This window comes from Thamnophis elegans, chromosome 1 (assembly GCF_009769535.1).
Source record: "Thamnophis elegans isolate rThaEle1 chromosome 1, rThaEle1.pri, whole genome shotgun sequence".
Classification (NCBI taxonomy): domain Eukaryota; kingdom Metazoa; phylum Chordata; class Lepidosauria; order Squamata; family Colubridae; genus Thamnophis; species Thamnophis elegans.
This window is the reverse complement of record NC_045541.1, coordinates 109,073,658-109,091,351: the sequence shown is the minus strand read 5'-3', so window position 1 is coordinate 109,091,351 and position 17,694 is coordinate 109,073,658. Positions and strand designations below refer to the sequence as shown.

Below are 17,694 nucleotides of genomic sequence, written 5' to 3'. Positions count from 1 at the left end.
TGCCTCTCTCTCGAGGGGAATTAGGCCGCTACGCTCATAAGTTCATGAATAAGAAGGCCCGGGTGCAAATATATTTTTTAAAAAACTACATACATCCAAAAAAACCATACTTGTGAGGAATCTGCGTTTGGGAAACAGCAGTTTGTGCGTCGTGCGAGAGTGGAAAGCTCCGCCTGGCTTTCCCGGCGCTGAGGAGAGAACCCGGAATCGGCGTTTTTGGCTACTTTGGACTAATCCTAGGATAGGGAAAACGAGGTGAACGTACTAGTTCTTCTCCTCCCACCGCATACGTTTCTTTCTTTCTTTCTGGATCGTATATCCAAGCACATCCTTCACAGCCTTAGGCAGTGCGGGGAACGCAGTCCCTTACACCGGCTTTTGGTCCCCCTAAAAAATGACTTCCAAGCAAACCCTTCCTTGACCATGACAAGAGCCTCTAAGGGGCTAAGGGCGACTGATGAAATGCTTCGTGCTTTAAAGCATTCTCTTGTGCCACTTAGCTGATTTCTGTTTGGGCCGCTCATTTCAAAGTAAGTCTTAAATTTGTATCACAAATACATGAATATGGAATATGAGGTGCCCATAGTCAGCTATAGTTTGTTCGGAAATGGGTTAATTTTATGCTTCTCTGCCCTTCTCCACCATCCATTTCCAGTGCTTTCTGTTCACTTTAATTAAAATTGGTTCTTGCTATCTTAATCTAAGACAAAAGTTCCTCAAAGTGATCAGTATTGATCTTCAAGGGTGGATGGGATTCTCTGTTGTTATTGTTTGTAGTATGTTAATGTTAATTATTTTCATATAATGTTGGGGTCTGTGTGTCAATGAACTGTCTGAAATTTCATGAAGGGGGTCAACAGGCTGAAGATTTGGGGATCCTTGGTCTAAGGACCACAGCAAGTAACCGGCAAGATATGCTAGCTCAAAATGCGGTTGCGTGGTTTGTGGCTCAGTATGTCATACAAACAAGTTTTCTACATAGTAAAACAGGTGTTGCCAGCATCATTATTGAAGGTCCCTTTGTTCTCCAAACAATTTGTAGCTTGAGAAATGTGTTTGGCTGCACAAATAACCCCTCTAAATGTACAGATATCTAACAGTACAGGAATTCACAATAATGGATTATGCAATTTGTTTAAGTATATAAAGTTAAAGGTAAAGGTTTCCCCTTGCCAGTCATGTCCGACTTGAGGGGGCAGTGCTCATCTCTGTTACTTAAGCCGAGAGAGCCAATGTTGTCTGAAGACATGTTCATGTGGCCAACATGACTATATGCCAAGGTGCACAGAATGGTGTTACCTTCCCACTAAAGTGGTACCTATTAGTCTACTCAGATTTGCATGCCTGAGAACTGCTAGGTGGGCAGGAACAGGAGCTCACACTGTCACGCAGAGCTAGGGTCTCGAACCTGTGTGTGTTTTCTAGCTAACAAGCTCAGTGTTTTTAACCAGTGAGCCATTGTGCTCCTAATTTAACTATACACACACACACACACACACACACACACACACACATATTCAATAATAAATATTTTCAAACAATTACTGTAATGTTTTAAATAAATAATTAAAATGTTTAGTACTTTATAAACTTTGCAACTATATTAATTATATTTTAGTAGGGACTCTAGAGGCTAGGAAAAACAATGTAAGTTAGTGTGGTATGTTTCTAACGCCACGTTATGTCTAGAGGCAAGCTGCTGAGGGTTCAAACAAGGGCATGGTTAAGTATATTCAAATACTGGCTAAAGATTAATTTCCAACCATAAGGTTTGATCTCTCTTATTTTGTTTGACATATGTCATTCTACCTGGAAGGAACAAATTGGAGGTAAAGTTCAAAAATTAGGCTAAGCACCAGAAATAATACTTCTGAGGTTAAAGATATATTTAGTTGGGGATATGAACGTCCCTGTATTTTTGCCTGTAGATGATGACCTCTTAGATGAAAACACATATCATTGATATCAAATGTTAGATTGTATAGATCTGGAAATTAATATTTAATGAGGAAAATTGTATAAATGATCACAAGTTATACGGTATATAAATTGCACAAAACTGGAGCAAACAGATTAATGTTTAGGAAACATTTTCCTAAACTTGTTTGACTGATTTGGAGAATGTAAAATATTATTTCTTATGGAATATATAAACTTTCAAGTTTTATATGTGACTTTGGGGCAATATTAATTGTATATTCTTTCATGCTAAAACAGTGGGTCTCAACCTTCCTAATGCCACGATCCTTTAATACAGTTCCTCATGTTGTGGTGACCCCCAGCCATAAAATTATTTTATGTTTTCCGTATTTTTTCAAAAATATGTGTTTTCTGATGGTTTTAGGTGCCCCTGTGAAAGGGTTGTTCGACTCCCAAAGGGGTCGCGACCTACAGGTTGAGAACCGCTGTGCTAAAATATTTCCTGGCCCTGTAAAATTTTAACTTAAAAATCATTAAAATTTTACCAGACAGATTGCTATAATTCATCATTAACTGGAGTCAATAGCAAAATCTTATGGAGACCTCATTTCCTTCTTTTTCAGTAAAATGTATTTAGTAGGCATTTGGCACATGATACTGTAGGAAATCTTTATTACATATTGTATCTTTTGCTTGCATTTACAGAATTTTATACAGTACTTTGGTTTTACAGCAATAATATCATATAAAATGAGAGTTCCTATATATAAATGAATTTTCTGTCATATTCAAAAATTGTGCTATTTAAGTCAATGTGATTTATGTTGAACTAAAATAGAAAGAAGAGAAGGAAAATTGTGCAATATGCTGTATTTTCTTTTTTGCTTTCTTTTGACTGCATTCTTTTCCAATGAAGGTCAACACAGAGAAGGAAGATAAATCTATTATGGCTATTCCCATAGCAGTTATTGATTGTGACCTCTTGCTATATGGACGTGGACATAGGACACTGGATCGCTTCAAGCTGGAGGATGTTACTGATGAATATCTTGTATCTATGTATGGATTTCCACGTCAGTTCATTTATCATTTGGTGGATCTTCTAGGGGCCAATCTTTCTCGTCCGACTCAACGATCCAGGGCCATCAGCCCAGAAACACAGATTCTCGCTGCATTAGGTTTTTATACTTCTGGTTCATTTCAGACTCGCATGGGAGATGCCATTGGCATTAGCCAAGCGTCTATGAGTCGCTGTGTTGCCAATGTTACTGATGCCTTGGTGGAAAGAGCCTCTCAGTTTATTCATTTCCCAGAGGATGAAGTGTCAATACAACTTACGAAAGATGATTTTTATGGGCTGGCAGGTATGCCAGGTGTACTAGGATTGGTTGATTGTAATCATGTAGCAATAAAGGCACCCAATGCTGAGGATTTATCGTATGTGAATCGGAAGGGCCTTCATTCTTTAAATTGTCTGATGGTGTGTAATGCCAGGGGAAGGCTGCTAAGTGCGGAAACACACTGGCCAGGAAGCCTGCAGGACTGCACTGTGCTTCAGCAGTCGGCTCTAAGAAACCAATTTGAAGCTGGTATGCAGAAAGATGGCTGGCTACTTGGTAGGTTCGTGCTGATTGCTAATCTGCTTTGAATAAAATTCTAATTGATTTATTGACATGTAAATTAACCCAAACGTAGTTGCATCATAAAATGCCTTTTATAAATATAAGTGTAGCTTAAGATGTATATTTTGTTCCCTTTGCTGGGATTTCAGATTCAAATATCGGTTGCTGAAAATAAAAGTAAAATCTTTTGCTATTTACTAGGAATCTCATTTTTTTCTCTTGATTTTATAGGTGATAGTTCTTTCTTTCTTTGCACCTGGCTAATGACTCCTCTGCATATTCCTGAAACACCTGCAGAGTACAGATATAATATGGCACATTCAGCAACTCATAATATTATTGAACGAACATTCAGAACACTCCAGGCTCGGTTCCGTTGTTTGGATGGATCAAAAGGGACATTACAATATTCTCCAGAAAAAGCAGGAAACATCATCCTTGCTTGCTGCGTTCTTCATAATATCTCTTTGGAGCATGGGATGGATATATGGTCTTCCTCATATTCAGAACAAGTGGAACATCCAGAGGAAGAATATGAGCATATGGAATCTCTTGACTCTGAAGCTGACAGAGTTCGCCAGGAATTATTGCTTACACATTTTGGTTAACCAAATTTGAGAATATCATGTTGGTTTTAAGAAAAAAAGATAGAAGAAAATATAGTTTGAGGATTTTTTTAATAGAATTTGCCAAGAGGATAATATTATTTATCAGTACTTTGCAAAAATAACATTGAATGTGTCTATAAGTATTTTGATTCTATTGTACATGTTGCATCTATGAAATACATGGTTGTCTTCAGTGTCCATCTTTATTAAAAATAATTAAATATATACAGTAACATGAAATCTAATAGGTTTATTTTCCTGATAAAATGCTTTATTTTAAAGTTTTGCAAAATGAAATTTTGTTTTCTTTGAAATTAAATTCAAAATAATTAAGTTCAGATGGCTATTTGCAATTTATTGCTCACTATCGCGATTATATAATTTATTTAGTTGCATAATTTAAATTTCATTTTAGTTATCAATTACTTGTGTAAAATAACATTTGTGTTGAAGTGTGATAGAGTTCTAAAAAGATGTGTCACTTCAAAATTCGTATTCTTTTATATTAGCATCTTGGCATTACCCTCAAGAATGTAGGTCACAAGGATTATATCAAGAAATATTTCATAATTTGTTTTTCCCTCTATGTGACACCTATGAGCAAATCTGAATACACCTTAAACGACTATGATAATTGCCAAAAATCTGTGAGAACTTAAGTTGTTCCAAAAAAGGTAAATTCAGATCTAATCATCAAATAATAATTATACTGGTATGTTTGAATGTTTGAATGTTTATTAACATTTGTAGGCCGCCCTTTTCCCTGAGGGGACTCAGGGCGGCTCACATAAAATCAGGAAGGGGGAATACAAACAATGACGTAGACACATATAATAAAAGTAATAAGCAACATTCATTCATCATTCGGGAGGGGCGGCTATCCTTGTCCCCAGGCCTGACGGGCTAGCCAGTTCTTAAGGGCTGTGCGGAAGGCCTGGACGGTGGTGAGGGTACGAATCTCCACGGGGAGCTCGTTCCAAAGGGTCGGGGCTACTACTGAGAAGGCCCTCCTCCTTGTAGTTGCCAGCCAGCACTGGCTGGCCGATGGAATACGGAGGAGGCCCAATCTATGAGATCTAATTGGTCGCAGGGAGGTAATTGGCAGAAGGCGGTCTCTCAAGTACCCAGATCCACTACCATGCAGGGCTTTATGGGTGACTAATAGCACCTTGAAGCGCATCCGGAGATCGACAGGTAGCCAGCGCAGCTCGCGGAGGATAGGTGTTATGTGGGTGAACCGAGGTGCACCCACAATCACTCGCGCGGCCGCGTTCTGCACTAGCTGAAGTCGCCGGATGCTCTTCAAGGGCAGCCCCATGTAGAGCACATTGCAGTATTCCAGCCTAGAGGTCACAAGGGCCCGAGTGACTGTTGTGAGAGCCTCCCGATTCAGGTAGGGTCGCAACTGGCGCACCAGGCGAACCTGGGCGAATGCCCCCCTGGTCACAGCCGTCAGGTGGTGGTCAAACGATAGCTGTGGATCCAGGAGGACTCCCAAGTTGCGAACCCTCTCTGAGGGGTATAAAATTTGACCCCCCAGCCTGAGTGATGGAATATTGGTCGAATCTTTGGGAGGGAAGCACAACAGCCACTCGGTCTTTTCTGGGTTGAGTACAAGCTTGTTAACCCTCATCCAGTCCATAACGGCCTCAAGGCCACGGTTCATCACGTCTGCCGCTTCATTGAGTTGGCACGGGGCGGACAGATACAACTGGGTATCGTCCGCATATTGATGGTATCTGATCCCGTGCCTGCGGCTGATCTCTCCCAGTGGTTTCATGTAGATGTTGAATAGTAGGGGGGATAAGACCGAGCCCTGAGGCACCCCATATGTTAGGGGCCTAGGGGACTATCTCTGCCCCCCCACCAACACCGACTGCGACCTGTCCGAGAGGTAGGAGGAGAACCACCGCAACACGGTGCCTCCCACTCCCACCTCCCGCAGTCGTCGCAGAAGGATACCATGGTCGATGGTATCGAAAGCCGCTGAGAGGTCAAGGAGGACCAGGATGGAGGAATGTCCTCCATCTCTGGCTCTCCAGAGATCATCGGTCAATGCGACCAAAGCGGTTTCTGTGCTGTAACCAGGTCTGAAGCCTGACTGGAAGGGGTCAAGATAGTTTGCTTCCTCCAAGGACCGTTGGAGCTGGAAGGCCACCACCTTCTCAACAACCTTCCCAAGGAAGGGAAGGTTGGAGACTGGGCGATAGTTATTAAGAACAGCTGGATCCAGAGATGGCTTCTTTAGGAGGGGTCTCACCACCGCCGCTTTCAGTGCGGCGGGGAAGTTCCCCTCCCGAAGAGAGGCGGTAACAACCGCCTGGATCCAGCCTCGTGTCACCTCACTGCTGTTAGTAACCAGCCATGAGGGACACGGGTCCAGTACGCAGGTGGAGGCACTTACAGCCCTCATGGCCTTGTCCACATCCCCGGGGGTAACATCTTGAAACTCAACCCAGAGATGGTCTACTTGATCCTCTTGTGCCTCGGCTGGAACTGCGGGGATGGAGTCCAAGTCCGACCGAAACCGAGCAATTTTGTCCGCTAAGAATTGGGCATAATCCTCAGCTCTGCCCTGCAAGGGTTCCCCCGCTTCCCTTTTATTTAGTAGGGAGCGGGTTATCTTAAACAGGGCGGCTGGGCGAGACTCAGCGGACGCAACCAAGGTGGCTATGTGAGATCTTTTCGCTGCCCTAAGTGCCCTGGTGTATTCCTTGGTGCTGGTGGTTACCATTGCTCGGTTCGATTCGGACTTATCGGACCTCCATCGGTGCTCTAGGCATCTCCTCCGGCGCTTCATCTCCCGGAGTTCCTCGGTGAACCAAGGAGGTCTCCGGGATCCGCCGCCTCGGAGGGGCCGTAGTGGCGCAATCCGGTCGAGGGCCTCCGATGCTGCCGAGTGCCAAGCAGCAACCAGAGTCTCTACCGGACTGTGGGCGAAAGTATCAGGAATGACCCCAAGCTCCGTCTGGAACCTTAACGGTTCCATAAGTCGCCTGGGGCGGAACCACCTGGTCGGTTCCTCCTCCCTACAGTGGGGGTTTGGTCTCCGGAAGTCGAGCCTCAGTAGGCAGTGGTCTGACCACGACAGGGGTATGATGTCGTTACCCCTCAGACCAAGATCACAAATCCACTGCTCCGAGAGGAATACGAGGTCGAGTATGTGACCCGCCGAATGGGTTGGGCCCCGAATTACTTGGGTCAAGCCCATGGCTGTAATGGAAGCCATGAACTCCTGCGCCCCATCAGAGTTTTCACCGAGCGACGGCAAATTAAAGTCCCCCAGGACCATCAACCTAGGGAACTCAATTGCCAGCTCGGCTACCGACTCGAGGAGCGAGGGGAGGGCTGCTGCAACGCTGTTGGGAGGCAGGTACGTTAACAGCAGACCCACTTGACCCTTGAGGTCCAACTTTATCAGCAGAGACTCACACCCGACAAGCTCCGGAGCAGGGACCCTACGAGGAACTAACGACTCCCGGATAACAATGGCCACACCCCCACCCCTTCCCTGGGCTCTCGGCTGGTGTAGCACCTGAAATCTTTCTGGGCACAGCTCTACAAGGGGGACTCCTCCCTCTGGGCCCAGCCAGGTTTCAGTAATACATGCCAGGTCTGCCCTCTCGTCTAAAATTAAGTCCCGGACGAGAGGAGCTTTATGTACCACAGACCTGGCATTTAGCGACAGCAGCCTGAGTCCAGGGTCCTGATTACTTGCGCCATCTGGTCTCGGAGTGGGACTCATAGGGCCGGAAGGAGGGATCTCTGTAATGTAGCGAACCCTCCTTCCCCGGTAATGGCCTGCCCTAAAGTCCCCGCCGTATCTGCCCCTCCCTGTTACGACCGTAATACCCCGACCCTCTCCCGTGTCTCTGGTCCCCTCAACCACCCCCATGGCCCCCGCATCTCCCGGCAGGTCCTCCGAATCATACATACCCATGCACTCCCCCAAACAGTCCCCACGTAAGAGTTAAAACACAAAAATTTACAACAATATAATAATAAAAAGTGGGACATTCATTCATCTCATACGTATCTCATGCATATCCCATACAAAGAAAGAAGAGAAAGATGAAAGAAAAGAAAGAAACTAAAGTAGTTGCGCAGTTGATTAAAATTTAAGGTGCGAGTTCAGATGGCAAAATTGGCTCTTAATGTTCAGAGTTAAAGTGGCTAGGGACCAATTATAGTTCAGATGGAATATATGGGGGAGTGTCTTATAGCCCCTCTATTCTTCTGCAAATTTGTTGGTCAAAAGGTCCTGCGGGGGTTCCGTGCGAACACACAATGCTGCCATCGTCTGTCCACCCGCAGCCCAGGTCCAAAGTTTTCCTTCTGGGGGTAAAACCACTCCAAGGAGTTCCCAAGGCACACCACTAAAAATAAGTAGGGTAAAAAGATGGAACAGGCGTTGTAATTGCCAGGGGACACCGTCGCTGTTCTCCAGATGGAACTTGCTTCCTCAGTGTTAAATGGCCGAGGCAGCCCGAGAACCAGCGGAATCCCTAGAGCCAATGGGATCATCCAGGTCTGTAAAGTCCAAGGGTGGTCTCCCCCGTTCCTCGTCCCCACTGCAGGCAGACAGAGTAGGGAAGTGGGGCAGGCGATGAGGCCGCTAAAGAACGACGCCGCTGCCACCGAGCTAAGGTTCCTCTCCTCGCCGCCGAACAGCTGATATGGACGAAACAGCACGGAGACCGCTGGAACCGCCAGAATCCACGCGGTCCGCGGTCGTAACGTCCAAACGGCTTGGAGACGGTCCTGGGGGTGGTCCCACGGCCGTAGGGCGCTCCCGTCGCGGGCAGGCGAAGCTGAAAGATGAAATAGGCGCCGGAGCCGCCGAAGAACGCCGCCGCCGTTTCCAGGCCGAGATTCCCCTCCTCGCTGCCGAGCGGCCAGACCAGCATGGAAGCCGCTGAAGATGCTGGAGCTTTTGCGGTCCGGGGCTATCCCTGAAGAGGTAACCCCTACCGCTAGCTGATCTTTTCGGGTTCCCAGGGTCTCAAGCCTCCCGGACAAGCCTCTCATATTATATTTTAAAGTTGTTACTCGCGGTTTTATCTGCATTTTTCGTCGGGTAGTTTAGAGCGGACGGAGCCTCGCAGCCATCTTGGTCTCGCACATGCGCAAAGAATCTAGTAGTAGTAATAGTAATAGTAATAATAATAATAATAATAATCCTACAAAACACAAATAATAATAAATAATCCTACGTAACACAAAAATATGTACCACGCTTTACATCCACGAAGTGACATTGACAGGTTGTACTTGCCAAGAAAAATAGGTGGCAGGAGGATATTGCAAATCCATCAAATTGTAGAAGAAGAAAAACGAAGTTTGAATGATTATGTGAACCAAAGTACAGAAAAATTGCTGCAGGCTGTGAAAATGGAGAACAGCATAAAAACAACAGAAACAAAGGCATAATATAAGGAAAAACAGCTGGACGATAGATTAAATAGATGGAAAACCAAAGCTTTGCATGGACAGCACTTGAAAAACATTGAAGGAAAATGTGATGACAACTTGACATGGACGTGGGTTAAGATGGGAATTATCAAGAAAGAAACGGAAGGTTTAATATTGGCTGCTCAAGAACAAGCACTACAAACTAATGCCATGAAAGCAAAGATACAAAAATCCCCTGACAACCCAAACTGCCGACATTGCAATAACAAAGTCGAAACTGTTTCACATTTAATATGTGAATGCAGCAAAATCGCACAAACTGGTTACAAAGCTAGACATGACCGAGTTGTTAAATTAATCCAGTGGTCATTATGTAAAAAATATGATTTTCCTGTATCCAGAAAGTCATGGGAACATAAAGTGGAAAAAGTGATCGAAAATGAGAAGGTGAAGATCTTGTGGGACTTTTGAATACAAACAGATCATCATTTGGAGCACAACACGCCAGATATCACAGTTGTAGAGGGCCGAAGTGTACAGTTTATTGAAATCGCTGTTCCATGAGACGCCAGAATCGAAGAAAAAGAACTAGAAAAAATAATGAAATATCGCGATCTGGCCATCGAAACTACACGGCTATGAATGAAGCATGTAACAGTGATACCCATTGTCATCGGGGCACTTGGCACTATGTCCAAGAATTTTACAAGATACACCAACAAATTGCAGCTTCCTGCAATAACACCAGTAGAACTGCAAAAAACTGCGCTACTCGGAACATCTTATATTTTAAGGTACTTGGTTGATACCTAGGACGCTGGCAGTAAACCGTATCAACCATTAGCACCAGTCACTGGTATTTGTGATGCATTTTTGAATGTTCAGTTGGCTGAATTTCATGTTTAATGAATAAAGTATAAATTGTTATTGTTATTATTATTATTATTCAAGCACATAGAGAAATCTCACTTTATTTTACATTGGCCAGATCTCACCTTGACTACTATATCCAGTTGTGGCAGTGCACTTTAAGAAAAAATTGGAGAAATTGGAAAGGTTCAGAGAATCACAAGAAGAATGAATAGAGAACTAGAAATTAAATCCAATCTCTTGAATTTACCATATTTTTCGGAGTATAAGACAAACCTTTTTCCCTCAAAAAAGAGGCTGAAAATTTGGGTGCATCTTATACACTAAATACAGCCATTTTTGCCTCCCAAACCCCCGCATCCTTCACCAAAATGGCCGTGCATATCCTTTAGGAGACTCCTGGGGGCTGGGGAGAGCAGAAATGAGTGAAAAGCAGGCTGTTTTTTTGCTCAATTTTGCCCCCCCCCCCCCGTCCCCAGGAGCATTCTATAAGCCTCCTATAGGCTACGCATGCCCTTTTTTTTTGACAAAAAAATGGGCCTGTTTTTGTGAAAAATGGGCCATTTTTGCTTGTTTTTGGCCCCCCTCCCCAGGAGCACTCTACAAGCCTCCTAAAGGCTATTCATGCCCTTTTAAAAAAAAAAGGGGGGGGGGTTGCAAAAAAAACGGACCATTTTTGGGAGGTCTGTAGAGTGCAAAGGTTTTTTTTAAAAAAACACTTCTTCAAAATCTTGGCGTATTTTATACTTCAGTGCGTCTTAGACTCTGAAAAATACAGTACAGGCAATTTTAAGAGTAGGAAATGTTACCCAGAGAAATGATTCAACTCTTAGACAGATATCTGTCACAGGTACTTTAATTTAGATTTCTGACCTGCTTCACTGGACTATAAATGGTTCCTTTTACTTCATTGATTCTGTAACTAACCTAGCAAATCTAGATCATTTAATTAACTATTAAACCTAAAGCCTGTGATTAATTGGGCTAAGAATGCAGATGGTCCTAATTTAACAATTAGTAATTCAGTAACTGAACTTGCAATTAAGTTACAACTGATCCTTGAACTTGTGGATGTCAAAGTGTCCCTGTACTTGATTGTATGTTGATTAAACAACCAGCTTGGATTTCTGACCAGCACAACATCCCATGGTCACGTGATTGTGGTTTGTGATCTTCCCTGCCAACTTCTCACAAGTAAAGTTAATACTAGATGCTGCCAGGAAGCTGGAAGTACCATAGCAATCATGTTAAGTCCTTGCTTATTGATCCAGATGGCTCTCTCTAAATGATGGTAACTGAAGACTGCTGGAATTGCCATTGCTAAGTTGTCTGGTTACATTATGCTTTTTGATTGCATCTCAGTTACAAAAATCCCAGTCCCAAATACTTTGGAGTGAGGAGTACTTAGTTACTACTAAATAACTTCTTTATTAAAACAATTTATATGGCTACATACTTTGTGAATGTGACGCAGGGCAACTACAATATCTTAAAATAATTAAAATAATATTGGCAAAAAATAAATAGTCTCTGAGGATAAATCCAAATAAAGCGATTAAAAGAGACAACAAGCCATCTAATCTCCTGATCTCCAGGCCCTGGAACATACCCGAGTCTTCAATGCTTTACAAAATGTTAGTAGAGTCAAGGCCAATCTGATTTAAAGCTGTATGGAATTCCAAAAAACAGGTGCTACAACAGAAAAGATATCTTTCCAAGGTCTCACATGATGACATCATTTAATTGAAGGAACCTGAAGCATGTCTTCCTGTCAGTGAGATGAGTAGAGACAACTGGGGAGAAGTGGTCCCACAAATAACCGAGTTCTATGCCATGGAGGACTTTATAGGTAACAACCAGCATCTTGAATTCTACATGGAGGTACACGAGTTAGTATACTTCGTGGAGCAGAGGTGAAATTGTATTTTGAAGGTTGTTGCTAGATAAAAAAAATGTTGCTAAGAAATTTAAAAAAAGCTTTTAGAAGATTATAACCAGACATTTGAATGGCATGGATAGTTATGGTAGCATAAAGTTAAAATTAATGTGGATTTTAAAAATCATTTTAACATCATTGGTGGTCTCTGGCCTTCATAATTTTTTTGCAGACCTTTCAATTACCAAACTAGATAACATTATTAATGCTACCATAGTTCATTCCTGGGGTACAAATATTCTCTTGAAAAATCATTTTATTAGATGTGCCATGTTGAGAATATGAAATAGATATTAATTAAGTTTGTGTCAAACATTTATGAGGCTCTCAGTACAATAAGTACTCCATAGAAGAAAAACAACAGGCAAAGACAAATGATTAACATACCAGGAATTATTGGAAAAACTATCAAGGGAATATAAGATTAAATCAAGAAAGCAAGAAACTTTCTTGAAAATAAGTATGTGTACCTTTTTGTTATAAAAAGTAGCAAAATAAAATGCCAAAAAAAATGTGAGATGCACATAGTAATTTTGTCTATAAATTTTCAGTATGTTAGGGAAATAGAATATGGTGAATGTTAAATAAATGTGGGATCCTTGGTAATCGGAGTTTTCTTGCAGACATTTCAACACCAAACTGGATAACATCACCCATGCTACTATAAGAATATTCAATAAGAAATACTTTTATTCTACATTCTATATTTTATTTTATCAATTAAAATACATTTTCATTTATTAATTAGCGACATCCCCACACAGAATTCTTTTAAAAGACAGATGAACAGCCCCATAGCATAATATATTTTAAAATTACACGTGTGAGTTTTCTTTTTAATCAGAAACTATTTTTTTTATCTTTTGAAAGAGAGGAAGGAGAGAGAAAGAAAGAGGAAAACGTGAGGGGGGAAGCATTGGTTATTGTTATCTTCAGGCTTTCGCCTCCCCTGATGTTTGGCGAGGATCAAATGACATCAGGACTGAAAGATCTACGTCTTGCAAATCCCGCTTTTCTCCTTCCTTTTGAAGCTCACAGAAACCTCCTTCTCTGAGTCCCGCCCGTCAACTCCGCTCTCCTTTCGACTCCTCCGCTCGATTGGCTCGGTGCTCGTTCGCGACGGCTCCAGACTCGACTGCGAGGTGCTCGGCTAGGCGCACTGGCCTTGATAGTAACCCGGAGAGGCAACGACGAGAGAAAAGCTGCATTGGGGAAGGAGAAGGCGGGGGAGATCGTCGCCGGATTTGGGTTGCTTTCCCTCCCCCGCCACCCCTAAATCAGGTGCTGGTCAGTTCGGTAACCGCCGCCCCCCCCAAGGGAAAAAAAACGAAACGTCCGGCCGTTTTTGGGGGGCGTTTGAGTGCGCCGCCGGGCCTTGGTCGCTCCCTGCCCCAGGTAGGCTCCGGGCCTAGAGACTCTGGGCCTGCTTCCCCTCCTCATTTGGGAGAGGCCAGAGTGGCGGTTTTCGAGGGGATGGCGGGGAGGGTTTGTGAGGGCCCAGTGGGCGCCGGAGGTCGAGTCGCCTGGGCTACGAGGCGGTAAGGCCTAGCCTGGCGTCTTAAGTCCTCCAGCCCGCCCACCTTGAGCGTCCGTCCTTCGGTCGAGGAACCTACCCCCGCAGCCCCCCTTTCCTCTTTTCCTCGGCCAGGCTTTCAGGAATATCGGTGCCACGAATTGGTGGTGGGGAGACTCCTTAGGGCCCACTGGCGGATATTTTCGTGGCGGTCAGCGTTCCTCCGAGCGGGAGGCCTCTCTGTTTTAAGAGGCAAAACTGGCTGGCTTTGTTTTTTTTGAAGCATCTTCTGGCATATTTTAATCCTCCCCGGTGGGTTTTTGGTTTGTTTTTAAGCACACGTAAATTACACGTACATAATCTTTCCTGCTTCCTTCTGTTCTTTTCCTTTTCCTGCTTCTCTGTTCCTCTTTGAAGGCAGAGATGGATGGGGTTGTTGTTTTGCTTTGGTTCCCGAAGAGAAGAGAGTTTGACCTCCTGCCTTGCTAGAAAAATTCTCACAGGCTTTCCCCCCCTTCTGTTCTCTTTTAGCAAGAGGTGTTTTTTAAAAAAAAAGTGGAGGTAACCCTGTGTGTATTTATTTTAATGAGAAAACACAGTGAGACATAACCTGTGTAATGACAATTGCAGGGTAGATCGACTGTTCGCCTTTTAAAAGAAGGTTGCTGCTCATTGTGGGACAATAAATGCAATCTCGCCCGTCCCAATCGCCCCAACATCATATGGTAAGTTACATTTGTACTGATGCAGCTTCTTTTATATAAAAGGAAACAATGTCCTTTTCTTTAATATCTAATATCATTCCTGCCAGAATGTATCCAAATAAAACTTCTAAAAAATTGGATCTTTTTGGAACAATTCTAAAATAAGTCCATCCCCCCCCAACCATCGTTTTATGATGTAATAATATGAGTTGCAAGGATCCCAGCACTACACCTCAGTTGGGAAAAAAAACCCTCAATGTATTGCCAATAGAAAACTGTTATTTTCCTGTCAGTGTTTTTGTTTTTAATAACACCAGTAAATCTAATAAAACACCCTTAAAGCATAAGGGTACGCTAATACTAACCCTTAAGCAAGAAAGCTTTAATTCTTCTGCTTCAAGGCATTTTGCCCATTATTTATAAAATCCATGTACTTTGAAAGATTGTATAAATAAGCCCTGGGGTTCGATCTAGTCTTGTCTTCTCCTGGATGTTATGTAATATAACGTAGCTTGGGGAATTCTGTGGTAATGATAAAAAGTACAGTTTTTAATATTTTAGATAAAGTACTTGCAAGTATATTTTTGAACATTCATTCCAGGTATCCTCCTCTCAGCTTTGAATATACAAACAAAGCAGCTTAGGAGCCATGTGAAGAACAGACCTTTTTTGTAGAACTATTATCCAGTCTGGTATTTGGTACCAATATTAGAATATAATTCTAAATATTTTCATGTTTTGCAAAATTGATTTTAAGGGGTGGTGTGGTGGCTGAGCAGTTTAAGATGTTTAAGACCTGAGCTCCATGGGATGGGGTGTGGGGTGAATCCTGTTCTTGCCCCAGCTCCTGCCAACCCAGCAGTTTGGACGCAAGCAAATGTGAATAGATAAATAGGTACCACTTCAATGAGAAGCTAACAGTGCTCTGTGACGTCATGCTGGTCACATGGCCACGGAAATATCTTCGAACAGCACTGGCTCAATGGCCTCGAAACAAAGATGAGCACCACCGCCTATAGTCTGCAATGACTAGCAGAGTAAAATATTCAGGGATCCTTTACACACAAACACATGTGTATGTGTATATGTATATGTATATGTATATATGTATATAATTGATTTGATGTAAGTTATGTTATTTTTTAAATCATCTTGAACAGATCCATATTCTCTTAAAATTTTGGAAAAAACCCAAAGGTTTCATGGAACAGAATTCCCTCAGAGACATAGAATACACCCAATCAAACTTGCAATGGCATGCAGTGGCATGCAGGGAAAAGTTATATCCTAATATTGGTACCAACAACCAGACTGGATAGAGTTCTGTGAAAGAGGTTCTGTTCCAAGTTTGGCAAATAGAATTGAAAGTTGCTTTCAAATAACTTTGTGTTTAAATATTGTAGAGTTGAGAGAAGAATACTTGGAAAGAGCATTCAAATATAAACTTGCAAATACTTTACTGGCAGTGAACACTTTACTTTTATCTTCACTGAATTTCACTTTGTAATTAGCTCATAATTTTTAAAATTGACGTCATTTAAAGAACTTTTAGTTTATCTTCCCCAATATTTAATTTAGGTTAGTTATATATCATCTTGAGATTTCATTAAGAAGTGGCCAGATGCTTAATCCTATTTAAAATATATATATATAATTTTGTATACTGTTTTTATCTTGTTTAAATATTGTTAGCTGTCCAGAGTAATGTATTTGATTTTTAAGTAGTAATTTTATTAAATGTTATTAAGATAAAAGTTAATACAAGCTAAAAAAAGGAATAATAAAAAACAAAAAGTGCAGTAAATAAAAATAGAAAACAAAACAAGGAAACAATATAGTAAAGAAAAAGAAATATATAAAAAATGATTCTGCCCTTCATCATACCAAGTATAAACAACTTTAGTAAATTATCACCTTTAAAATACCACAAAGGATCACTTCCCATATCTTATCTATAAACAAATCCTTAAACCTTGTCATTCAGTCCCAGTCAACAAAATTCCATTAAGGGTTATGAGAGATAACATACCTATTTTAACTTTGATAAATTAAGTAAATTAATTTTATATTCTTTCATTTTTAACAATCTTGTCTTTAATCCCTTCAAATAATGTCCTAAAACTTTATTTCTTTTCATTATTTCTCTTTTCCCTTCTCACAAAATTAACCAGTCTCTTTTGTAAATCCAACATAGGAAAGTTATCCAGGTCACTCTTTGAATTTGTTATTTGTGTATGCCTTTTAATTATTAAGACATAGCCAGTTTCATTATCCAGTCTAGCATCTATTTCCATATCATTCTTGTAGCTTGTGATTTTTAAATCCACTCTCAGATCACTCTCAGTTGTGTCTGGTAAAACTTGTTCCTGTTCTATAACTTCTTTTAAACACTATCTATAAAATTAAGTTCTGGATTTATTGTTCAAAAATATTCATCAATACGTTCAATGTTAAAATATTTTGCTCTATTCTGTATTAGTAATTTAAATCTAATTTAAATGTTCTCATTTAATTGTAGTCTTTAGTGCCTTCTGGTTCCCTGCAGTGTGCAATTTTCAAAATCACCATCCTATCGTTTTTTTAAGGAATTCAAAATAAAAATATTTTCTAATGGGAGGGATTCATTATAATTTATTCCAAAATCTTACTTCAAATTTATCTAAATCCTTAGTCCATTTACAACTTTCTAAAATCAAAGTTTTAATCACCCTTTTGCTGTTTATTCCAGATTTTTTTTTAAAAAAGTCCTTAAATTTGGACTTAAAACTTCTTTCACTAACGATTGACAAAAACTCACCAGGTGCTAATGGTTCCAAAGGTTCCAAATAGCTGAAAAGCAATTAATAAGCAATTTCTGACTGATTAGAAAAGAAGGTATGTGAACCTAATGCCCATAAAGGTGTCGATTATGGTTTGAGCAAAAATGACTTTCAAGAGCTCTAAACCTACTGGGGACCACGATCTTGTGGTCTCCTCACGAGGAGCGATTTATGGAGTACTTGTGGGCGATCTCAAGTCTTCACTTTGTAGCGGTGTCACGAAGAGCCAATCGACTTGCTGGCTCTTCATTCCACTGCAGTCATCAGTTCCGCTTTTTAATGTCTTCAGT

The 17,694-nt window shown here is 41.6% G+C and overlaps 2 protein-coding genes across 9 annotated transcripts in view; both read left to right on the top strand.

Annotated features, from left to right (window-relative positions):
- Window positions 1-2: 2 nt before the first annotated feature.
- Window positions 3-4,403, top strand: HARBI1 (harbinger transposase derived 1). Of its 2 annotated transcripts, XM_032226944.1 has the most exons (3): window positions 3-530; window positions 2,837-3,536; window positions 3,774-4,403. In XM_032226944.1, exons 2-3 carry the CDS (start codon window positions 2,867-2,869, stop codon window positions 4,148-4,150), a joined length of 1,047 nt encoding a protein of 348 aa, XP_032082835.1. In that variant the 5' UTR covers window positions 3-530; window positions 2,837-2,866; the 3' UTR covers window positions 4,151-4,403. The 2 variants fall into 2 exon arrangements, with proteins under 2 accessions (XP_032082835.1, XP_032082825.1); XM_032226934.1 differs by lacking the exon at window positions 3-530 and having other exon boundaries at window positions 2,378-3,536.
- Window positions 4,404-13,535: 9,132 nt separating this feature from the next.
- Window positions 13,536-17,694, top strand: part of AMBRA1 (autophagy and beclin 1 regulator 1) — a 138,538-nt gene continuing 134,379 nt past the window's right edge. For 3 of the 7 annotated variants that reach the window (XM_032226840.1, XM_032226801.1, XM_032226817.1), the window contains exons 1-2: window positions 13,536-13,763; window positions 14,512-14,606. The gene's annotated coding sequence lies outside the window, so the exon portion shown is untranslated. The remainder of the gene's footprint in view (window positions 13,764-14,511; window positions 14,607-17,694) is intronic. The other 4 variants (XM_032226849.1, XM_032226807.1, XM_032226825.1 and 1 more) reach the window with 4 other exon arrangements.